Below are 25,751 nucleotides of genomic sequence, written 5' to 3'. Positions count from 1 at the left end.
TAGCTGAACTAGAAAAAGCGGAACAATATTGGGATGGTGCAGTCACGTACGTTGTTACCTTACGATATATACAGTAGCATGTACACACAAATTGATTGTCTTATTGTAAGACAATTACCAAGTGTCACTCTGTATGGTGCATACGTAATGCGATCTCAAACAGCGTATGGCAAGTAAGCGTCTATTGAAGAAAAAAAAAAACATTGACAGAGTGCATTTGAGCGTGCATCAGTTCACCGAAAAAGCTGATCGTTTTCGTAATACTTGAAGACTTATTGTTTTTTTCATAGGCTAAAAAGAAATAATCATATATCGAATACAGGGGCGTGAACTACTTCTGTTAGCTGATGCTGGTTCTCCGTGTTATATGTTGTATGTTATGCTTGCGCTGCTTATTATGACATAAGGACCCCAGAGGTGTTTAGTCATTGCTTGGACGGTATAAGGCTCATTTTTGAAAAATTATCCCCGAAAGGTTTTTGCTGATGAGGTTTTTTCACGCTGATGTAATCAAATGCTAGCTGGTTCGAGAACTGACGATGTTGAGATGAATGTACATTGTCGTCCTTCGGAACCGGTTGATGGATCTCCTTTTCGCTACCGTTTTAAATATATCTTTGTGTAATATGGTCGTTTTCTTCCTTTAGCGAAGCTTAGTTGTTCTAGATATACGATTGCCCTGTAATCAGCAGCAGGTAGGAAGCCATAGATAAATGTTGAGATTACTTGTACTCGAAGTTACACGAAATCCAACTAGTATGGAGGAATATTTTCTCGTTTTTCTGTCATTTGGAAAATGACTAGCTCTAGCTAACATAACATTCAGTAAAACTTTATCGTTAATCGACCAGCACGAAAAGAATTCGTGATTTCAATTCTCTCAGAATCTACTCCTGACTATAATCCGAAATAGCTCCAAATGAACAACATGGCTGAAACGTAATGAGGACCCGAAAAGTGGATCTGACAAATCTATTTAATGCTTGGTTACTGCACGGAAACCTGCCAACTAGGTGGGGTGGTGGCCCCCTAAGAGTCCTACACAAATTTGCCCGATCCATCTCCATGGCAGGCGATCGTTGCTGAAAAAGTTTGCTGCTGTTACAAGCTTCTGACTTCTCATCACACAGTGGCTGACGAAGTTCCTAACAGCTCGTTTGTATTCCAGCTGAACATCATGGACTTCGAACAAGACGTTCCATCCTTACAACAGGTGAGTTCCTGCTCCTGCAGGTACACCCTGTCTTTCGTAGACGAGACCGGGCGCTCCTGATTATGCTTGCGAATTTTTAGTCGGCATTTTTATATGGCGCCCAGAGACAGAATGCGAAATCTCGCAGAGCAAACGGCATTTGATCATGGCAGCAGTGCAAAAAACTCAATGGGCAGGGATGGAGTGCCTCAGCTGAAGCCTTTCGCCCGCGGTATGGGATAATAACCTCTCAGCTGTTTTCTGTGCTGCCAGATAATCTGCCACTTCGTGTTCAAGATCCATGTTTCCAAGTATGATCTTGTCCTCCTTGAAATGTGTTACTTTCATGTCCGGCAAATCCCCGTAAGACTGTAGTCTGGGTTGCTCTGGATGAGACTGGGTTGTTGATCAGCATAAATATGATAGTTTTCCGTGAGCGCCACCGGGCTGGTTCCGCCCTAGGCAAAGCCGCCTTAAACAGCTTCAAATATTTGAAGGTAACTGTGCCCATGAACAGCAATCTTCGCAGACGACATCTGCAAGAAGCAACGGCTGTTAATGTAAAACTACCTATGCCTTGGAAATCTTTCTTGCACATGGTGGAATTCTGCTTTCTACGGTTAAATTGCCTGCCTTTAAGAATTAACCGAGCGAAACGTTCGGCCATCGTAAACTGAGCTATTGACCTACAATTATAGTTGAAAGGATACGTATAGGTTACATACCGCTATTCCGAAACAATTAGATGCATTGATTGCTTATGTGAGCTTCATTAGCACATGCGAGGGAAAGATAGCGGAGGTTGATCTTACTCGGACCAGATCTACGACTAATGAAGCCTCGGAAGGTTCAGACAGAACAAATCGACACAGTTACACGCTTTACAGTGCGCCAGTTGAGTTACATGGGGTTTCCATTTACCACGGGCTAGACTTATCTATACAGTGTCGCTCAATAACAATACATCTTAATATAATCAATCAATAATCATAATTGGACAGTGTCCCTGATCAAATATACAGATCTGAATTTTTTTTGATTTCATCCGATCATATGGCACAACTGAGTAAACCCTAAACATAAATAAGTCATCAATTTTTCGAAATATACTAAGATAAAGTAGCAAAAACCTCAGGATTTTGTGTCCTATAATCAGTACAATGCACTTAATATTTCTCGTTATCATTGCGTTTGCCAGCCAAAGTAGGGTTGCAGTTTTAGAAACTTGGAAACTAGAATGATGATCGATAAAATTAAGTGTAACTTATTAGCATCTTGGTCCATCATTATCGTCATAGATACTATTGTTTCTATTTCACTAGCGTCAGAATATCATCTCAAATAATGGCTGCAAATACCAGCTGGCATATTCCAATATGAGCAAGCTTGCGGCGGAACCATGTTTGCTTGGTTCGTTACTGATGTACGGAAGTACCAGGATTCTATACAATGGTCTAGATTCAAGTGGTCTGTCGCGACCTTTGATAACGACCTACGATATACGTGAATACATATTTACTGTACCTGCACATCGTTAGTTAACTATGGATCGTACCATATAGGATCAGGTTATACGTATGTGTAAAAAGTAAAATAATGCAGTGAGCTGTACGTTAGGCAAAACAACATCAGGTTTCCCCCATTTGTCCTATAAGTGTACTCCGCCAATAAATCGAAAGTCAGTCTTCGTATAAATTGTGCTGAATCGTCGGCCGCCAGAGTGTTGTGCGGTCAGATTTGCTACTTGGCTAAGGCTGGAAGACTACCTAGGGGATTTTGGTTTTCCCGTATATTCCCACGTAAACGATCGGCCTAGTTACTTCTGTCAAGCTTCGACCATTGCTGCTAGTGAACTGATACACTATACGGATGTCGAAAATGTTAATTATGACAAAGCAGAAATGAAACAGAGACTAGACCTCTGCACCTACTGAAGCTGCGTGGCGATGCCTTTCAAACGTGCGCTATTCCACGGCTGCGTATATAGTTTCCATGATGCCACGATCAAAATTACATGCTATTTATGTGCGGAATTTTGCCTTAGGGTATAGGTAGAAGTGTAGAATTTATTTTTCAGTTCGATGGATCGAATCGGTCCATTTGGGCATTAGGTTCGTCTATGGACATGTGCTCTATTACAGACGATGTTGATTGCTGGTAACAGAAATCGAACAAGTGTGGTGGTTAACGTGGCGGACTACGAATTACAAGTATCCTATTATTTGGGATCGAGATAGGTTGTATAGGGGGCAAGGCAACTACGCTCTATCGGTATACGTTTCCTTCGATCCATAGGCTGTTCTTCCATGAAGAGATGCTGATGCTGTTGTTGTATCGTATGCTGTGGCGACGATGCTGTTACTGTGGTGGTTTATCCTGGTACCAGTTGCAACAGGAAAAAGTTACTGCATGCAGACAACTGCACAACTACGACAGGGACAAAGAGCCTTTGATGAAGCAAAAGTTTTAGTGCCGCCGATGTGATGCTGTGAATGCTTTTTCAAATCGAAATTCCTAAAGGTCGAACTAACCTCGGCCAGAGGACGATTTGCGCTGGGACACTTCCACGTAACAGTACGCAAGCAGGACGTTGTTTGACTGTGCTTAAATTTGTGAAGAATTATAACGGTCCCCTTTACGTTGTCCGCACCTACCACTGTAATAATAAATGCGGGTAATATTCACGGGTACCCTAACCTATTATTCGTCTTAAATTGATAGGACAAAAACATTATTATCGAACCACAAGATTCGATCGACCACAAATCGAAATATGCGTAAAATTTGCCTGTATAATTTTGGGGTATTTTCAAATATAATACTGATCGAAATATTGTATTTTTTTTACCTATTACATTTACAAACCATGTAGTCGTCTTTATATACGACTATATATATAGTCGCCATACAGAAGGTCGCTCAGTAGCAAACTACACAGATCTCTAGATTTGATTAAACGCAGCAAAGGACGCTCTGTGTGGGACCATGTCCTATGCCTCTTTAGTCATCCCGATCGGCCTTAACTGAATGATTGCTGATGCGGCTGCATTAATTGACGTTGCTAGAAGCGACAGAATGGTCTGCTGTATTCTAGGACACACGGTACCGCTTAATACGGCCTGAGAACTAAGTTACTGGACTCATCGATAATTCTTTCTATGTGGATCGAATTAAATAGGGGAAATGGGCACCTACCCGAAGTGTTTAGAGGGTCTAATCGGTCGCCAATAGCAATTGGAGATATACGAACAGAGAGAAATGACTTTTCGACGATGGGGTATTGCCGAATTTCTATGGAATCGGTAAGGAAAGGTGCTTGAAGAGGAGCCTAGTTCCAGTTACGGAACCTTTCATCGAAACGTCGTTTGTTGAATGGTGACTACATGCTCTGATAGAACACGTAGTCAAGGTAGATTCTTATTTATCGAATCGATAATTTGATCACCGCCCACAAACCCATTGTTTCCCTTCAATGTGTACATATTTTACGATCTATGTTGAGCCAGTAAAGCTAGAGTAAAAGTAAATAGTCCCATTACCTCTATAATAGTAAAGTGCATAATATTATTCAAGTGATACGATGCACATCCGTTTCTAGAGCATCGTTTCGGTTAGATTGTAGGAGAAGCCGCGTGCTGAGACGCTACTCAGAACGGAAATGAGTTTTCTCCTATTTCTATTAGTCTTGTTACCATGGTTTTTGTATGTAACAACGTATAGGGTTCGGGATAAATTGGGGCAAAATTGATGCTGCTTGCTTATAAACTACATGCAAATGATCTGTGTTTATATGCAGTTTTATTTTTAAGTAGCTATTTTTGATATTTTTTTGGAAAGATCTGTCAGCCGCACGTGCCGGAAAACTGATCTCATAATAACGCGATGTTAGTGCGATCAGGTTCGCTGAAACCTAGCCCATACATGAATATACAATGGACCTTATTTTACGGTGTTAAGTCCGGTTTAGATAATCTGAGATTCAGTTTTAAATTTCGCGATCGTTACGCCTTTCAACAGTGTTTTTTTCCGCGATTCCACCGCAGCTGATACATCTAGTGCCCTGCTGAACTTTGTTTCGGTTTTATTAAAAAGGCGTAATTATCTACCAGATCATAATTTCAGGGACTGACCGCACCGAGTAGCTAACCGAAACACCTTTGGAGCAGTGTCGACTCCCTTCTCCAACATATTTCTCTATTAGTTATAGAGAGTGTAATGGCGTTTGTATTTGTATCCTTAAATGTGTGAGAAATAGATGATGAACGCGTTTGCGGGACGTAGCCTTTAATTCCGAATCTAGATACCAATGTTAGTACTTACACGCCATCGTAAGTTAGAGGTTTTGGTATTAAGTGACTTTTTTTGCTGCGGATCGTTCACGTTCGCATATGAGAACCTTTCCCGGCCTTCGCTGAAGCCACATAGAGACTGGTACGTTCAGCGCTCGCGGTGTGAAGACATTGGGTAATAACTATTACGTACTTTTGTTGCAAATATGAATCCCCCATGTTTGCCACTATTGGCTCTTCGTTTTGTCCTAGAGAAAGCGAACTTTTCTCTAGTATAAAAATAGCTAGAACATTTTCGCCACGACAAACAAACAACCAACGAAAACGTGTTTCGTAAACAATTTATTTACCACCGTAAATAAAACTTAACGGACTTGTTTTTTGCACCATTCTGGTATTAACAAGCAGATAACACCAAAACATATTTCGAAAAATAACCTACGGATGTCAAAAAACGCTAATGATTTCCTTTTCGTATGTTATCTAGTGAAAAATAATTGAATGCTGGTCGATAGTTCGTGTCCCACCATTGGATAAGCACCACGACTAAATAAATAGTCTAACTCTGAATTATTTCTGACACAGTCGAAAACCATGTACTGGAAATCTGAGTTTGAATTTTACATTTACCTGACGCAGAATATTTTCGAAATATTGTCGATGTTTCGTAAGCGGTAGTTTTCTGTACTCCTGAAAGGGTTGTTTTCGTGCAGTTGATCGAACTGCACGTTGGTACATACCCACATATAATTAACCTTCTTTCACTCTACCAGCATAAGGGAGTAACTTGATCTGTTGAATCAGCAACGAATATATCCAATTTTAGAGGGGCAATACTATAAAATGCTGTTTTTCTTTTGGCCTTAAACTGTTTCCTATGGCTTATGTATAAGCCGCTGCGAGCGCTCTTTTTGGCCTTCCAGTAGGTAAGAAGAGATTTAGGTACTGAGAGTAAATGAACCATGTGCTCCACCGAAATTGGCGTTGTGTTATTGATATTGGTGTAACGTGGGTCGGGTGAAATAACATTTAAAGTTGTGCTTTTTGATAATCTCGTGCAGAAACACCCGACGGTCACAAAAAGCACGTTTAAAGACCCAGAACGAGGCAGAGAGGTGGGGGTCAAAGGAAACTGATGAGGAAGAAGCAGCAGAAACCAAATTCAGAAGATAATCTGTTGCATGCTCTGTTGACATGAGCTTTGATGTTGATCTGTCCTACGCATTGATGAGAAGCGAGCGCACTTAACGTAATAGGCACATGATTATACTGCTTATAGTTAGCTGCATAATATAGACAGGCGGCCGGGCGGGCGTGCGTGCGTGTGTGTACTGCTCACCTATATTATGCAGCAAATGAACGACTGCTGACAACAGGAGGAATCCGCGCGGAGCCGCGTATTATCTATAATTAAAGCTACTTTAAGGTCGGACGCCAAAAGGCGTACTTCATTATATATATAGCGTGACATAATGCTGCAAACAAGGTGATGGCTTAAGGTTGCAGCACTACTTTTTGCGTAATACAAAAACTTGCTGCTTTTGGACATAGGTAAGCGGATATAAAACGCCGCGGCATACATAAAGACAAATTATATGTGTATACGTGTGCATATATGCATGCACGACAGTCAAACACCGTAATCGAGTTGTCCTTTTATGTGCAAACAACTGACTGACTCCAGGTGGGGGACACACATCGAGAGCAGAAGCATAGATAGCTTGGTGACGCACCATTTGAGCGGATGACGCTCCGAGGTAAGCTTTTTAACTAAGCGTGCGGATACAAAACGGCCACGATCCTTGTTCTTAGGGTATTATATTACTTTCTAAAGTCTGGCTAAATAACGTCGATACGAACTAACAATATTTCCACTCGAAAACATTGAATAACTGATCACAGGTAGCCACTCCCAGGAGTCTGGGTTGTTGATGTTTACGATGGCGACCTTTACACGTGTGTGGTTATGTTTTTGATGTTTGCCCGTTCGTATTCAGTATTCTCCATTGTTGCATATTGAGGCACAAAAGATAGTTTGTAGCACGCGTTCAATCGTATAATCTTTGTATGTGCGGCCCCGTTTCGCAAAGTACAAAGGCGATTTCAACATAATCTACCAATGAATATAAATATACGGGATAATGCGCAGTGGTTTGGGCGTCGTAATAGTTTCAGTCTCTTAAAAACGATCGCTTATTAGCTGTGGATTACTACAGCTTTCGGCCAATACCAGACATGCTACATGCTTATACTCGCTAACATAGCAAGCATCGTATATATGTAATTACAATAGATGTGATTGCAAATTGAATAAGGTACATCGATTGTAGAACAACGTTGTTTGATCAGTCCGGTATATGTTTGGCCAAATCGCCACTCCCGAAATAAATCCACCATTTACCACAGAATCTACCATAGGAGCCCACGTTACCGAACAAAGGCCACTTAGATCGGTCCTGCTTCACTAAGCTATAGGTGCGAAATAGACGCGATACGTTTCGTAAGCGCGATCGACAGCTAAGCCCTTTACATGATTCCTGTATCGCGACGAGTGAAAATTCAGTCTCCGTTGTGAGGTTTGGATTGAAATTACTTTTCATCATGCATGACTTCTAGAGATGGTGATAAGACGCTAAATAAAAATTATCAGCATATTGAATACCCCAGTTCCGGCATTGTTATTGTCTACTCGGGAACCACTTGTTGTTCTTTGCTAGGTAGCAACATGGTCCGGTACAGGGTTTTCGAGTGGCATTCTGGGACCCACGGCCTAATTTGCTAACAACTTCTATCTAAAGAACAACATACATAGGATTCGAACTCCTTTAAGGGTCGAAGCGAAGTAAACCCGCACATTGTTGCTCATCCTTATCGAACCTTTTACTATGACTGTCCTAGATATTGTTGTTGAAGAAACTGAAATTTGCAAAAAAAATTTTAAAACAAAACTGCAGGAAACTGAAATAAGTGAAGTTCACAAGCTAAGTACGTCTACTTGGAGAAACATCTGATAGATCAACGGAACGATTTTAAATAGAGGAAACATCGCTGTTTCATAATCGGAAAAACAATATCACGCTTGGAACAGCTGAACAGCGTTAAACGACTATTACTTTATGATCGGAGACGGGAGTAGTACTAAATTAGTGTGTATAGGCAGACAGTCTCAAAGGCGTTCTATAGATTTTCGGTGTTTTCTTATCGAAGTTTCAGTTACTATCGTTATTTAGCCTAGCGCATTGATTAGCCTTATTAGAAGCGAGAATGTGCGTTGTCTCAATAGAAAAAAGGAACTGGGCATTTGCCCATTTACACAATGGAAGCGTATGTCCCATATTGAGAGAGGCGCCGTTCATTATATAGAGGTAATTGTAAGAACAAAAAAGTGTCGCGAATAAGATGCAGAGCAACTAGTTAACGAGATGGGACCTTTCCAGCGAAAATCACTCGATGTCCTCGGCCTGTTCTATAGAAGCTGGCATGGGAAGGAGTCACTAAGAAAGGACAAGATTTGGCTTGACGTCAAAAAAATCTTCTCATGATCACCGTACCAAAGCGATAGTGTGAAGCAGTCTACCCAGAAAGAGAGTCAGAATAAAAGCGATCACTGCATAATCCTTTGCCCACTAACCCCAACGCTACAGCTATCGAACATAAAAACCAAGCGCACTTCTTTTTTTATATTCGGATTCCTTTAAATGTTAAATCGTTCTATCTTTCGCCGTTAAGCATACGACCAGATAACTTTGATCTATGAAGTCAGTAGAGAGTATTCGAAGTACAATTACGGTAAGTAAAACTGGTCACACAGTTTACTTCAGCAACATCCGTGATCGGTTCGTAACCCAGACGCAGTGCAACCTTGGCTGTCAACATTTCATTGATTATTTTTTTAGGATACTTCGATACGTCCAGCTTTAGTTGAATGACTAAAAAGCCGCCTCAATGTAATCCATTCCAAAAGAAAAGGTCTGCACTTGCTAGCAAATAGCACTTTCCAGGGCAGTCTCCTGTGCCACTGATATATGATATAGAAATAAATAGCCTTTTGTCTATTGCGTTGGGACAAGTGTATTTTGACAGACTTCTCCAAGGAAAACACGAATCGTAAGCGTGTTTATATCATGGCACCAGCCAATTAATTTCGAATGCTTCAACATCCAAAATGTCAAAGAAAATTTTTGAGAGAAGCCGAAGTCCCTGTTAATATCGTAGCCGGATGAAACCAGAATATCAAATTGGAATGAATCCGACAATTTCCGTTGTAGTTGAGTATCCACGATGAAGGTGATGGCGCAAGGATACCGCACAACCCTCTTGATGGAGTCCATTGTGAAGATTCCGTCATGATAAACATATATGCACGTAATAAGCAAAGTCTTCGTAAATTTTAGCAAGAGCTTTTTTATGGTTACCTGATACCGTCTCCCTACGAATTGCGCCGCGAGGAGCTTCTAGATATAACGGTACTATTATGAATCCAATATAAGCTGATTCAAATCCACTAGCCTTGTATAATATAGTTTCTAATTTCGTTTTGTTGGCCTTACGGGCTATACGGGCTTATAAGGTCACTTGGCACGTATGAACCTAAACAAAAGCGACTTCTCAACGATAATTTCCTATAGCTGGAAGTTTTTGACTACTTCTACTTACCCAGTAGATAAGGTCTTTTGTACATGGAGGTCTAGAATATTGTTCAAAAGCTAGTAAACTACTATCTTAATGTACGCCTCAAATAACCCCACTCAATAAACGTACGAAGGTGAGGATCTGTCGGTGCGTTCCGCGCAGACTATTCCCATATGGCCTTAGCTCCCGAATATTGCACCTAAGCTAGAACGATATTGGTTTGATTCTGTACTAGGAGCGAAAATTAAGATTTCCTCAAACTCGATATACAGTACAGTGATCTGGACGGCCTATGTTTGTAGAATTATTAGATATATGTGTCTTTTTGTGACGCTACTTGTAAATTACTTCTCTTTTGTGTTCAAGATTTACAATACTTTATAATGTAATAAACATCAATTGCACTTCGTATCAGTGTGGATACTTACTCAGCCTATTTACTTTGCTGTGATATCCATTTTGTTGTCCATTATTATCTAGCGCTTTTCATCAGCTTTCTGAGAGATATTCGTCAGTATTTGTGCATATAGATTTCTGGAGTTTATAGTTAAATGGAGGTTTTTAACGGAGCGGTCTTGTTGTCAATATGGTGATGTAGTGATAGTGTCGACAAAATTGCGCCCCTACCAACTCTGTGCAGCAGTCCCAAAATGCTGTTTGATATCCATTCGGAGACGATCCTAAACAATGGTGTGTACCCCCTTTGACCAAACAAATCAAAGAAACCAGGCTATCTACTGAACTTGAAAGAGACAGTTTTTCTCGACGCGCAGCTACCGTTAGGGGGCTTTGACGTAATTTTGTCTGCCCATATCCGACAAGCGATACTAATCCGAAGGGACGCAATGCTTCTTCGTTGCCATAGCTGAGCTCCATAGTTGCGTTTGCCCCTGGCACAGTCGTACTAAGAGCAGCAGCAATGGTAGTGGTGGTGATGTTAGTTGCGGTTTTGTACGACTTGAGTCGATCACCTGCGCCGAGCGTTCACTCGCCGGGTATTAATGCTGCTTTCCACCATCGCGTACGCGTCTGACGCACAATTGAATGTAACTAATATATGGACGTAGTAGTAACTATCTTCCTATGCAGAAAACGAAACACATCTTTAGCCATTACCGTTTCTTTCTATTTCATTTTTGTCTATTGAAATGAACTCTACGACGATCTAATAATAAGACCATATTCGTTTCCTGAGCTAGCAATATGGCTGGTATTGGTCAAGTATGCGTTAGGGTTAGCCATTTATATCGTTCTTCTTACCCTCGACAGTTGTGTACGCAGGATGCTCCGCCTAAATTAGGTCGGGATTGACGTCACACGTTTGTATACTATGTCGTTCTAAGCTATCAAACCTTCAAAATTCTTGCTTTCAGTGAGTATGAGGTTCGTATGAAGTGTACGATTTGTTTTTTTTTTTTTCAAAAAATCGCCTGTCGATTGCTGTGCAGACGCTAGTATCTCAACATACGCATTTCTACGCTTTTTTGTCTATAGACGTTCTTTTCTCTTGTGGGTCGCCCATGTTGGGGTGTCGGTGCTTTCAAGGAGCCGCACGCAGTATCGCAACCGTGCCAGCAATCGATTCTGTTGGCCGTCGGGAAACTTTAGGTATTACGAGAGTGGACAATAGATGATCCTCAATGATACTTTAGAAATCGACCTCCTACATCTAACATGGTGTGTTTTCGTGATGACAAAGTTGGCGCCTTTTTGTGAACAGCGAGAATAATCACATGCTAAAACAATTGTCATAAGCGTTATACTTCCGTCACAAACTATGACAAATCATTTATGCTGGCTTATAATGTTGTTTGCTTAATACTGTATTTTTCTCCGCGACATTGCTTTCGACATGGGCAAAAAAAGCAATCGAAAATGAAATTTTCTTTACTGTTGCAGAAGTAGTAGTACAGTGGCATAGCCGAGTAGGTCTCACGATAACCACGACCAACTGTCTCAGCTTAACAAACGCGCTGTTTTACCGTTATTTAGAAGTGTTTAGTTTTGCCTTCGGTTAGACGCACCGAAAACACGCCTCTACTCGTGGAAAATAAAAGCATAAGCGAACAACGTGGCGACAAGCAATCAATCAATCGTAAACTGAAGATTTTGCGCCGTGTATGTTACTACTATCCGTTGCCAATGCGAGCCAAACTCGATTGTGGCTCTGTGCCTTTGACCCTCGTGCAAGCTTTCCCCGTGCTGCTACGGTGATTTTGCTCCAACTGCCATTACTACTGCGGCGGCGGCGGCGGCGGAAAGGACGTTTTCTATAATGTCTCGTCACGTTCAGACCCATAGAGCACACGGACTTTTTTTTTTCTAGTACCGGCATAGAGATGCAGATATGCCGGTACCAGTTCACGTGACTGGTGTGCTGGCAAGTCCATATGACAGACAACAAGGCAGTAATGGCAGCTTATCGACACCTGTCGAAGTTCAGAGTTGTTCATTGTTTTCGCACATACTGTTCGGGGTAGAAGGATCCGAAGAGACACAGGCGCAACTATAATGGCCGGAGGTCGTTTCTTTCCAGCTATTTTCGATTATCGGCGACCGCGCTGGAAACTGCTGATTGTTGAGCTGTTATACGCATAACCTTGCATCAAGGTCGGCAAGTAACGTGCCCGGCTTACATGAGCCCTGGGATTCTCGCTTTTGTTCATTATATCTGTGGGTTCGAAAAAGCCCACAGAGAAGTATGGAGCACTAGCAAGTACTACCTGGAAGTACTGCCGTTGCTTAGAGCATACAGTAGCTTTTGTAAGAGTGTACGGTTATTTGCTCTCTATAATAAAGCGGATCGTATAAAATCGTATATGTCTACCTTTGATATATTGATATAATATTTTAAGCAAATTGTCTAGGTATAATTTCGGTATCGTATATTTATTGAACTTTGTTTTATCCAAGCACACGTTCGTAAGCACCTTTTTTAGGTATAGCATTAAGGTTTTGCCCAGGCTGGTGTTGTGTGGAGGTTTTCCGCCACACGTAAAAAGCGGCATGACAACTAAAGAAGCAACTTTTCATCTTGATACCTTTTCTCTTTGCAAAATATCTTATTTTCCCTAATTACCAGTAATTTTTAAGCACTAAATTTTGAACCAGTGCAACAGCGCGCTCTTTTGGGATAGTTACGTCGGCTATTTACAATTGCATGATATTCAGCTAGTTCAATGTGACTAGGTACGTGCAGTTACCCGAATAATACGAGGTAGTCCTCAACTGGGCAGCCTAAAATGATCTAAGACCCAGGAAACAGTTCGAATGTACAAAAGCTGCGTGCAATGAATAACTTAACGTTAAGGAGAAATTAACTATAGATAGCAATGTTATTTATCTACTATAGGTTTTATCACAGATTATAGTTAAGACATCATAATAATTTAGTTCAGGGTAATTCTATAGGAAATAAATAATTATCGGCGTGAAGAAAATATTGTCACATTTTCGTTCGTATTGAGAATCCACTTGGAAAACTTACATTGTGTCATGATAAACGACCACCTAACCACTCTTGTTTTTACAATTGTTCTTAATTTTCATTTAAAGCTTGATTCAGTCTTACAGATCTGTCGTTACGGAACCTCGTGCTGCCAGGGCTACCTAACATTTTACCTAGAAACTATAATATCGATTGTATCTTAATGAAGCTTACAAGCAAAACTGTGATTGGCCGTCCAGTCACGACATGACCGGCCATATTTACAGGAGAGCAACAAAGTACTAATTAACATTAGATTATATATATATACATATATACTCATCGAAATCGTCGTTTACCGTGGGTCGCTAATGGTGCGGAAGGCTTGTACGACTGATGAGGCATTCCACTTCTGCCATGTTTATTTGACCAATTATCATGATACGTATGAGTGAAATTAAACATGATTCGTACTATACACAGTATCTACAAAACCATTACACAAACTGTGTTATCATCGTACGCGGCCAACAATACGATTGTATTTGCAGATGTTATTAGCCCATCTGTTTTGTGTGACGATTGGGTACTTCAGCATGCATGCATGCATGCATGCATGCATCCTCCTGCTTCGATACACAGATCTTTGTGAGTATTTCCTTATCTCAAACACGGATGTAGTTTGCCCCCACCATATTCTAGAATATGGCTTGGAATGATGGAGAGCAAGCGAAGTTATTCTTCTATAACTTCGCTTTTCTCATCATATACGTTACGCAACCACCGTGTATTAGGTAATTGCGTATAGGCCTATTTATAGTAATTCTATTTGCCAAAACAGCACAATTCGGCTATGAGTGCCACGAGCAGGGAAACCCAGGCAACGGTAGTATGATTGATCACCTGTTGCCACTTCGACGCCAGTACAATAATTGATGCCGATAATGCCGCCACATTGGATCAATAACCGGTGAAAGCGGCTCAGCCGACAACAGGAATTTTCGCAGAAGGACCGGTAACCTGCTAGGAGGCCAAGCAAGCCAATCAACTAGGCCATCCGCTGTGCGTTGTTAGTAAGCTTCTGCCCGCTTGTTAGAGTTGCATCGGTAATGGCTACTCAACATTCAGCCACGAGCTTACGATTCCGCCTTACGAGGTGACGCTACTGCTTGGCAACTGGCAGACCAAGACGGGCCTGTTTGTTCTCGAACAGTTCAACTGCTTGACCACTTCAGGTTCGACATCGGTTAGCTAGAAATCAGTGCAGCGAGAAGGTGGCAAACCTGCGGGTGGATATATAGTGAGCCGTAACGAACGAGTCAGCTTGGCGGCAGGGCATCGCGTCGTTTAGGTAATGATTGATGTCGGTGTTGAAATAATTTACGCGCAGCACAAGCGGACGCGAAGGACCGAAAAGACAACAGAAAAATTAAGCGAGCTCTAAGTAGAAGAAAAATAGTGTCCTTGCCTCTACTGCTGCCGCACCGTAAGAGCCCGACAATCCCAGACAGTTCGACGACTGTTGTATTCTTTTTGTACAAAAGACTTATCGCTACTACCTTTACCATTTCGGCTATGACGAGTGCCAGTATTGCTCTGCACCATACGATTCACCTTTTTCACCCGCGCAGCTGGCTTCAGTTCTCACATGCAGATAGAAAGACTTGGATGATGTAGTAAGCGGAGGAACGTAGCTTCGATAAAGCCTTTCGAGCAACGATTATGTCAGAGGCAAAACGGTTGTCGCAGTGAGAAAAAGAATCCGAAAATGTACATGCGACCATTGCTGGTCTATGACATATTACAGTGTCGACAGTACAGGCTGTATGTAGTATTGATGGCAGAAACCAGATGGCTCACACCAGTTAATTTGCTGCTATTTTTAGTAAAAGTTGCCTGATTTGAAGCACACACACACACACACACACACACACACACACACACACGCGTTCGGTCATGAAATGAAAGATGACCGGTTCATTAGAACGTTCTTCATCAATTCCAGAATTAAAATTAGGGCAATTTATATGGCTTTGCTAAGCTAGATAACAAGCTACTAAAAATACAGCCTATCTTTCGAAAACTTATATTCGATGGACCTTCATAAGACCGCTGAACTGAAAGTAGAAGCAACCTTGCTTTTGGTTTCATAAATAGAGGTCGAGGTTATTTTCATATTGTAAGTATATTTTTAAATAGAAGATCTTCTGAACCTGAAAAATAATCCATTAATCTATCCACGACTAAATATTTAGGAACAAGAAAGGCTACTATCCACAGACTAAATTACTACAACTAGCCCTTATTCGATAGTAGTTTAAGTATGACAAACATAATTTAAGTATAGTTGATCCTGCATGTCCTAGTTAATCCACCAAGCGCTCACACAGCAAATGACTGCGTACTAATTCATACAACTACGAACTCAATGACGGAAAACAGGAAGACAAGTAAACAACGGTTCAGGCGGCATTTATCGAACAAAAGCTCGTACAGGTCGGCCTTCTTGTAAGCACTGATTACTGCCTTCCCGATAGAGACCTGCTAAGTCGACACCTCTCGTGACTGACGTCACGGGCGGCCTTTCACGCTAATTCAACGTGTCACATCGGGTAACATATGACATACAGCTACCCATAGCCTATAGCTCATAGGGGCCATTCCGCAGACGACGTCGCGTCAGTTGTTGATGACGTAAAGTTCTTGTGTGGACTAGGCAAAAGGCCTAACTCTCGTTAGGCCTTTCTGTTGTGTGGTGGGTGAGGCGATTGCGGAAAGCAAAAGTTACTTCTCGGACTCATCCCGCCAGAAAATTAAGAGTAAAACGATATATGCGCTTGGAGATGACGTTTCCATCGCGATAAAAGAGCAATAGTTGGGGCAGATGGCAACGCTGGCAGCATTCATTTCGACGATTCGATGACGATGTGTGCTAAATAGATTGCGACAGCAGTAAACCTGGTCTGGGCTACTCGTCGTACTCGAACCACTGCTGTACATGTTTAAATTCGTGTTGGTGGCAGTAGTAATAGTCTCTCTGCAGCCTACTCAATAGAAGCCAACGAACGGCTGCAGCCTCACCAGACTGCATACGTATACAATAGTAATAGTCAGTGGCGAAGCTAAAGGCAAGACAAATAGTTTTATTGCTATTTCTAGTCGCTAGTCTTACATATAGACTTAGGACCACAATGCTGAAGTGTGCGGTACTTCGGTCTGGTAGAGCTGTGTCTCTGTCCCACCCTTGTGTTACTCTGCCGTGCCGCCTGAGTGCAGCCAGCGAGACCTTAGCAAGAGGCTAGCAGACGATAAATCGGCGGCAGCCGGATAAAAAAAATTAGCAACATAGAGGTAAGAGAATCGGAGAGAGGAAGGACGTGAGAGTGAAACGGCACAAGGGAAAAGGCGGCAAGAAGTCTCGCTACGACGAGAAACTACAAGGCAACCAATAGAGGGCATCAACGACGACGACGACGACGACGACGACGGTGATGACGGCGGCGGCGGCGGACACGACAGCAACAGCAGCAAGAGCAATTACGATAACTACAGAAACAATAACGACATGGCTAACTTTGTACACAGCAACGAAGCGGTGGGTACTGTGCTTGTGCTGATAACGATAAGCAACTGCCAGGAAACTATTACTTACGGCCAGCTATTACAGCCAGGGTAACATATAGCTGTTTAGGCATTAGCGAATTGACGGTGCTTTGCTACGGTCATTGTACTGCGCGGTTCCTTTCGGTTTGTAATGCCTATGACTCTGGTTGGTGACTCGCTTGGTGCTCTCCGTGGCGCCGTCTTTAGTACGATACGATACGGGGTGCGATATAGCAACGCTCTACTGACGGAACAGGGACAAATAGAGTCGAGCGAGCGTTAGGAGCCGTCGGAAATGCGATACGAGCGACGCTAGCTATGCAGCAAGCACGCGAGTATAAAGTTTGAAGTTCTGAAGTGTTAGTATTTTTGAACTCTACGGTGGCTGTGCGTCCGAAAAGCTGAAGGCGCGGCAATCGACAATAGATAGGTCGCCGACACGAGGCTCGGATAAACAGAAAATGATTGTGATCTAATCCAAAGAGGCTATTGGACGGTCGAATGGTAGAAGCCCGACGCTCAAGCCTAGAGCATACTCGCGCACAACCTGCCAGCGATATCGTACTGGTCGTGCCTGCGTCGATAAGTAACTGGCAGTCAGACACCATCTAAACTAGCCGATCAGCTCGAGTCGAGATGTACTGGAAGGTGATTTCAAAAGCAAACACAAAAAAGAAGGGTTTTATAAATCCCATCATTTTCCTTTACGTTTATCATTACAGCTGGTCATAGAGAAGGCGGTGTTTCTGTTGCTATCTGTTTGTGCTTGAAGGGGTTGAGATCTTCAGACCGGAGGAAGCCTTACGCGGCCTTATCGTTAGGACAGTCGCTGTTATTCGCAAACACCAGCTATCAGTAGATGTGCGATAGCGGCAGCAGAGTCGACAGATCGAAACAAAGCGGAAGCGGGCAGTAAACGAGAAGAGGAGTGTCACAGACTCTATTTTCACTTTTGTTTTGCTAAATGGGTCCCTATGGCGGAGTTCTTGTGTGCAGCGCCTTTCAACAGAGCCGGTCAAAGATCCTTAGAAAGGCGTGCTGTAGTCCGATCGTCGCAAAACAGTAAGCAATCACACATAATTTCAGCTCGTTAACTAACTCCAGGCTAATTTCACTAAACATGCATTTGGCTTAGTAAAGGGAGAAGCGCGGCGGCAGTTCCTAGTGCAACGGGGAAGCCATGTTGTGCTGATTATGTCATAGAATAGTGTTGCTTGGTACACGAATAAAGGCAGTCTGCGTGGCGTCTGTTGGAAGAGCACCAACCGCATGTAGGGGATCGCGTGCTATGACTTTCTCCTTCTGAGTGGACCAGTCCTGGATGCTATTTATCTTTTCCTATTACGCTTACTAAATATTTTGAATTTCTTTTGATAGGCATCGACGAAAAGGTTGGATAGCAAGGTACGACTAGCTGAAAGTGTCCTTGCAAAGTGATCTCTCGCCTGTATTTTGCCCCTGCTTATCTCGTTGTGCTTAATGGGCTTTTGATTAGTTAGTCAGAGAGCAGCTAAACATGAAAGTAGCTCATTTTGTTTCTTGTAGTTACTTGCACAACGTTGCTGGTAGCCAACAATGATACACGTAGCTGGCTTTGTGTATAATATTGCACATATAAACCCGTTCAACCGATGGAGCTGATCGAATCTTTCTGAGGCCGGGTACATGAATAGGGCTTGATGCCGCATCACAATGCCCGTTAACATCATCATCGTCAATCAAGATTAGTTAATAAACAGTAATAGTTAGTAAATACTTTTCTTCTATAATAGCAACCCAGAACTGCAGAACGATCAATGCATATCCTATCCTGGAATCAACATAATACCGAAAGGATCATGCGACCAATGTAATTTTATCTATCCTAAAAAATCAGATATATAAGATGTCGCTGTGACGAATAATTAGGCTGCCTTTCGCCTTTGCTAAATAAGACGAGTCCAAATATAAAGACTAATTCATTAAGGCAGCTTTGTTAGAAAATGCAGATCCTATCAGCTGCCGTTACTATGCATATCAGTGGGTTAGGACTAGCGACTGGCGTCGAGCTTTTTAGTAAATTCGATATAAAAAAAAAACGTGTGCATTTTTTTTCCTGTGACTAGGAATCTTTCTTTTATGAAGTTCCTGTTACCAGCATTTTATGCAAGCGTTTGAACGCTGTCACAATTGCAATCTCGTAAGAAAAAGCAAGGTTTATACTGTATTGTACAGAAAAAGAAGCTGAATAACATTAACGAACGGCAATGGACAATCTCAGTCGCTTTTCCTGCTTGGTTCCTTGTGTATAGTCCCATATTTCCTACCTTGTCAGATCCTTCCGGCAAGACCGAGGTCTCCTGCTGAGAGAAGCGAGTTAAGACTCAACAATGGAAAACGTCTCTGGCTGTCAGTGGCTACCTAACAGACTTCCCAACGGCGACAAGGTATACAGTGGAACAATTCTTTCTTATTGTATATCTACCCTAACCTGTTCGTTTGAACCTAATGACACCGCATTTTCTTCGAAGTTTATGATGTCTAAGTGAGTTGTTGGTCTTTAGAACTTCCGGCTTAAATGATGCTAACCTTTCGACAGTACGGTCATTTGTTACTGTGGATTGCGGTCCCCACACTCACTATAATTTGTGTGGAGTGCGCACGTTTAGCTGACTATTATAGTAGTTCCGTAAGAAAAAAAAAAAACCGTTGTTGATGTAGTGGCAATAGGCTCGCTAGTGGTGAAAGCAATTTACGATCTGGTACTATTCTGACCATCTCAGAACGTGCCAACACGATCACAATAATAAAATAACAAAATCTTGTTGATACGGCCAACCGTGCCGCTGAGGTTGTACGTTCATACGCGTCGTTCCAAAAAAAGTATGCACGCGGTTGGAACGATTACAACTAATTTCGATGTTCATTTACATATAGTTGGTATCTAAATATAAAAAGAAATAACATAAAACAGGATTCAAAGTGAGCAAAGGTTACCCTTTTGCTCAATATACTACCTATAACAGTAGGTTATTGATTGACACGTTTTAACAAACTTCCAGATCTGGTAGTGTCGTCAATTTTCAGTCTCAAACGTTATTTTGAAAATATCCTCACAAGAAGACCTCCATTTACGTCCGGTTCTGGGAACGGGCAGACTATTCAATAAGGTGTACTCATCGAACTTATCTTTTTGGTAAATTCTCGTAAAGATCTACTTTCACACGACGATTGTAGTAGTAGTAGTACAGGTGCCCCGTTCTGTTGAAAATGCAATTCGCCAGCCTTAACGCATCATATAACAGGGTCTTCTGGGTAAATTCAAATTGAGTTAACTTGAGCGGATATATATATATATTTATATGTTATGTACAGTCTTTTTTTTTTTGCCGGCCGTATTCGTAAAGGATGCCCAAGTTGACCTGCATATAATACGAAGGTTTTCAGTCCATGGAGAGATTTTTAAGATTAATAACTATGAAAATTGATGATTTTGTTTTTAAATTGTAGTGATAGAGTATTCAATTCTGTACTGCTCTAGCCAATGAAACACTAGGTTAAGGGAGCTAATTGAAGTGACACTATTTTCTGCCACCGCCCTTCTAAACATGTCCCAACGGCTCAATGAACGGCGTATGATCGACAACACTTGTATAATTAAGCTATTGTACGGGTTTATAAATGAACAGGTCTCAACGACAACAATTGGAAGGCTAGTTTAAGAAAAGTGATAGACGAGTTGGACCCAAGGTTGATGACATCGAGCTGCACTCGTACTATCGCAAAGGCGGCCAGCTCTACGCTACGACCTCGGTTTGAGTAACAAAGCCGGAAGGCAAACTGGGTTCATCTGGCAACGCGATTGTGCAAGGAAAATACAGCCTTTCGTAAGAAAGAACTGTAGTTCATGCAAATGGAAGGGGTCTGGCAGCAGGATGTAACAGCCAATAGAATTTAGAAGAGACAGAATGTGATTTTCCAGTACATATCATCGTTGCTGCCTTTGTACCGTTCACCATGGCGGTTGTTATCGCCTTTATTGCTGACGACGATGTTCTTGATACGTGTTCTGTCCACTAATGTATAATATTGATAACAATAACCTCCGCCAGTGTTGAACTCGATAGCTCTGTGCTGCACATAGATGAATCACTGCTGCTGCGGCGGCGGCGGCGGCGGCTGTTGTTATAGCGAGCTGGAAACTGGAAAAGCTAGAGACTACGCCATGAAGATCTGTGAGGTTTTGCTGTGGACACTTGTGTTCACTGCACTGTTATGTACACAAAAAGCGGCCTTGTAGATAGGCCCAGCTATGATCACTTGACAACCAAACCTGATAGCATAATAGAAGGCAAATTTACGTTTATGGCATCATCACCAGCAAGCACAGCAGCCGGTCTTTTCTCTATGTCGGACGACTGCTTCAAACATTTTTCATTCCATATTCGCTGTCAAGATCGATGCTTTTGCGCAGTGGCATATTCAGTTTTGTGGCGGCAGTGAAGTTCGTGTTGGCATCGATTGATTCTTCGTGAGAAGCGTGTCGTGAGGTAGAGTCATAAAGAGGACGTGAGCTTTGTACTCTACAGCTATTTCGTTGTTTTCGATGTCGTGTTATGCGTCTGTTATATAACTTCTCAACGCTATATTTGTTGTCGATCTAACGAAAGAAGGCTGAAAAACAGTTAAAGAGATACATTTTTAACTTTCAGCATGAGGGTTAATGCCCGATATTGCCGTTAAGTATTGCTTAGCAAGGGCAGAACGTGCCTCTGCTATTACACTACTACGGGGTGAGATTGGCACTCTTACATTTTAGAGCTTACGAGCTCGGTAATCTCACGAACGACGCTATGATAACCACTCAATAATCAGCCACATACTGCTGAATCTGCTAACTGAAACAGGACTATTTCTTGTTAATCAACCTAGTTGGGCAAACAACTGCGTATAACCGGAACGAACGGCAGATAGCCTCTGCTGGGTTGAGTCTCCGAAACAGGTATCTTCATTGCAAATATTCATTTTAGATAGTTAAACAGCGTTTATACTATTGACTTTTGTATGATAGCTTTCCTGTTAACAATCTTCCAATCATTGATACGATCAATTAGTTCCTGGCGCTCAAAAAAAACCTGTTGTCCAATTTCAAAGGAACTATGAGCGTCTAAGTGTATGCGCAGGACATAACTCATAAACAGGTTGACTCTTTGATTTCTTTGCTAGCAATCGATTGAATAACATTTTTCTGAAACCTAAGGTACGTTCGCACCTGCATCGTACCTTGGAGCGCATACAGACATATAAAAAAATGTAATCATAATTAATATTGTGTCCTAGTTATTAGTCATTTAACATTATCTATATTATTATATTTAATACATATATGACCCTGCTTCCACTGTTTTTATTTCTTGATATACAGAATTCGCCGATGTTGATGCTTGACAAAGGTCCGCCAGCTTTGACCAACCCCGACAGTCGATACGATAGATAATGCATTCATTTCGGTGGCATCCATATTTGATTTTAGTGTTTACTTACAGAGACGAGATACAGCACGATCGGACATACGATAGAACGTAATCCTGTGGGGGCAAAACTTATATCACAGTCCTATGTACTCGTATGCTTAGTTTGTCATTGGCCTCGCTGATGTTTCGTATGAGCAGTGAAAGATGTGGGCGCAAGCGAGTCTTTCTTCTGCGCAATATTCCGGTACAGATACACGTACGTACATACGTTGGCTGGCTTGTCTATTTCGATTGCCCTTATCCTTCCATAGCATCATCTACGCAGTAGAAGTAAAAGCAACAACAGGTTAAATGGCAACATATTCAACCCATATGTTACCAGCGGGACAGTGCCGTGAATGGTCATGATGCCTCCACGGCTGATAGCGTTGCCATCTTCATATTGTTTGAATCATCGCCTGGCCTTTTGGAGCTTCACCGATGCGTTGATTACAAAGGCTTGAATTCGGTCACCTCACTGTTGTTTCTATGAGCGGTTTGGTGTCACGTGTCGCCGGTCCAATATTTTGCAAGACTGTATGCAAGCAAAGCCTTCCACGTAAGCGATATTCGTTGATACACATTGTTGTATCGGCCAGTGACACCCCGCTGCTATCCGTTTACAATCGATAATGACGAATTGTGCCGTGTAGACATCATTCCCTCTTTGCTGCCGGGACGAAGTCGGCAGCACAAGCGAAATAAATTGAAACCGCCTAAAAGAGCGAACTTGCCTATCCGTGCAGATGCTCAGAGCTTTTTCTATTCTAGCTTTTTTCATGTAGCACCTACATACACAGTATGCATACATTTTTTTGCTTGCATTTACCCCAAGAATTGCGATAGTACAATTTAAAGACGCGTATATATTAAGGACTAGTCGTGTACAAAAAGCCCATTCAAATAACGATTATCAACACACAGCCTCGCCAATGACCATGGTCGCCTTGTAAAAGTGGGCGCAGAGTTATTTCCTACTACCGATTTTTCACATGGTTCGCCTATATATATACACAAAAATCAAACATAGCGTATGTTTCAATATGTTCCTTAAAAAAAACTTTGAGCTTTGAGGATTACTACTCCCCTTAAAACTGTCAGCCTATTTTCGCACCACTCTCCGTAATTTCTTTTGAATGGGAAAAGCCTAAGTTAAGTAGCCTTTGAGCTATTACCTTCAACAAGGTTTATGTCGGAAACGTTCTATTATTGCCTGTCTTGTTCTTCCTGTGTTTGATACAGCTGGGCCGCTGATTGCGAGGGAACTCACAATTAAGAGCATTTGTTTGCGTAACACCAGGCGATGGGTCATGCCGTGATGACGGACCACGGAGGAGAGTATAGCAGCACAGACTTTCAAAGCCAAAACAGATGTCAAAAAACAACAAAGAAAAGCTTCCAACGAACAGAAAAGCATAAAACCGTATTCGGACTCGTAATCGTTGTCTTCGTACCCAGTCGTCGTATCGTAATGACCGAGCATACTTAACAAATTTCCCACGTAGCAAGATTTTTTAAATATATGCAAGACGGGTTCAAGAAAGCTTTTCATTTAAACCCAGCGCTCGAATATAATAATTATAATAGTGAAATATGATAAAACGCTTCAATAAATAGTAAAACAAACAGTTCAACGGAACTATTTCACCACTATCAATAAAGCTGTCCGTCTATAAAGCAAGGCTATAAGTTCACAGGATGAAACCTCGAAGAACCTATAGCGCAGTTGTATTACGTCTCAAGGCAAATAAAAGGTTACATGCAAACTCGAAAGATCCGAACAAAATCCAATAGAGCGTTTCTAATGACGCGGTACGTTGCAGAGCGTTGCTAATACTCCAGCGCTAACCGATGCGTATCGGTAAACTTTGATAACAAAGTACGAGGGCGAGAGGCGGCCGTCTTCGTTTCAATCTCTGCTTTCTGTTTTCTGTGTTTCGATGTTCGGGTTCGATTCGAAATATTATTACTTTTGTTTTTGTTGTGTTAGATCACACCTGAATAATAACACGTTTTTAGTCATATCATGTTTTTCGTTCATTATGGTACGGCAAAGCTCGACGTCACTAACCCCAAAGTTACCATTGGTTGCAGTACGACATATACCTAGTTAGGGTTTCGCCTGTTGAGCAGCATTGAGTCTTAGCAAGGTTTTCAGAACTGTGTCTGTTATAACTTTGGAGCCCGATTCGGTCCGTCGTTACTGTTTAGCCGAACTATTACCACTTGCCGATTAGGCCAATAGCCCAAGGCCACAGTAACTTTTTTTTATCTACACAAATGCATATATACGCATTTGTGGTTGGCTCGAAATCATTAGCTAGCTGGTGATATCAGCGTTCTGGACCCATGTGCACTTCAGTTTTGTATTCATAGAGCTCGTACAGAAAAGTAACCACGATCATATAGAGTACCTCTTGTCTATAGTGCGACAACCTTTCGCCCTAGGTTTTCTCTTCTTTTTTCGGAAACGAAAAAAATCAGCTTTTTCTTAGTTTCCTATGTTGTTTCCCTCAGGAACTCATTTGCCTCGTACTATAATTGCGAGCTGCTTACCTTCTGCCCTACCGCTGACGGCAGTAAAAACTACTGCATGATGCTACTGGAGGTAATGGTGGTGAGAATTTATCAGGTGATAAACAATAGGTGTTGCTCGCCCCACAAATGTAGGGTAAGAAGGCTTACGGAACGCGGTTACAGGACGGTGGAATAGCTATTGTTATAGAAGACAGCCTCTGCTTTTACATAAGCAGACCATTATGGAGCAATACAGATAAGTTTTGCGTCGATAATGATGCTAGCCTCTTAAGGCGTGTGTTTCTCCGTTGATCATTTTTGTGTGAAATTGGCGCTTTTTTTTGTACATACACACATGGAAACAGGTACGTGCAAGCTGTGGCCATGGAGGCACCAGACGAGGTCTGGCCTGTAGAAAATAGTCACCAATGACTAACGAAAGCATATTTGCGTTTCCTTACATTGTCCTTGGTTATTGTCTTACATACCTAACGGAACTCAGCAGATCAACAATTTTAATGAATGACCAAAATCAATGGTCCCTGGCAGTTTGGCAGGGGTCGGTTCGCCTCGTCGAATTATTCGTGATTTCTATGCAA

General features: G+C 41.9%; 1 protein-coding gene and 1 long non-coding RNA gene across 7 annotated transcripts in view; both read left to right on the top strand.

Moving 5' to 3' along the window:
- Nna1 (Nna1 carboxypeptidase) overlaps nucleotides 1–25,751 on the top strand; it is a 48,125-nt gene that overhangs the window by 3,775 nt on the left and 18,599 nt on the right. For 3 of the 6 annotated variants that reach the window (XM_086969934.1, XM_086969932.1, XM_086969933.1), the window contains exon 1: nucleotides 17,019–18,205. The exons of 1 other annotated variant lie outside the window; for it this stretch is intronic. In XM_086969934.1, coding sequence (XP_086826060.1) covers nucleotides 18,108–18,205 — 98 coding nt within the window. In that variant the 5' untranslated portion in view covers nucleotides 17,019–18,107. Of the gene's footprint in view, nucleotides 1–17,018; nucleotides 18,206–25,751 lie in introns of those variants that run through there. 2 more of the 6 variants (XM_022839651.2, XM_086969936.1) reach the window with 2 other exon arrangements.
- Nucleotides 21,384–24,296, top strand: LOC147752993 (uncharacterized). The gene is made up of 2 exons (XR_015312541.1): nucleotides 21,384–22,852; nucleotides 23,878–24,296. It is a non-coding gene; the product is annotated as an uncharacterized LOC147752993 (long non-coding RNA).

The sequence above is a fragment of the Varroa jacobsoni genome, unplaced genomic scaffold (genome assembly GCF_002532875.2).
Source record: "Varroa jacobsoni isolate VJ856 unplaced genomic scaffold, vjacob_1.0 scaffold_818, whole genome shotgun sequence".
NCBI lineage: Eukaryota > Metazoa > Arthropoda > Arachnida > Mesostigmata > Varroidae > Varroa > Varroa jacobsoni.
The sequence above is the reverse complement of the archived record's forward strand: the minus strand, read 5'-3'. Positions and strand labels throughout refer to the sequence as shown.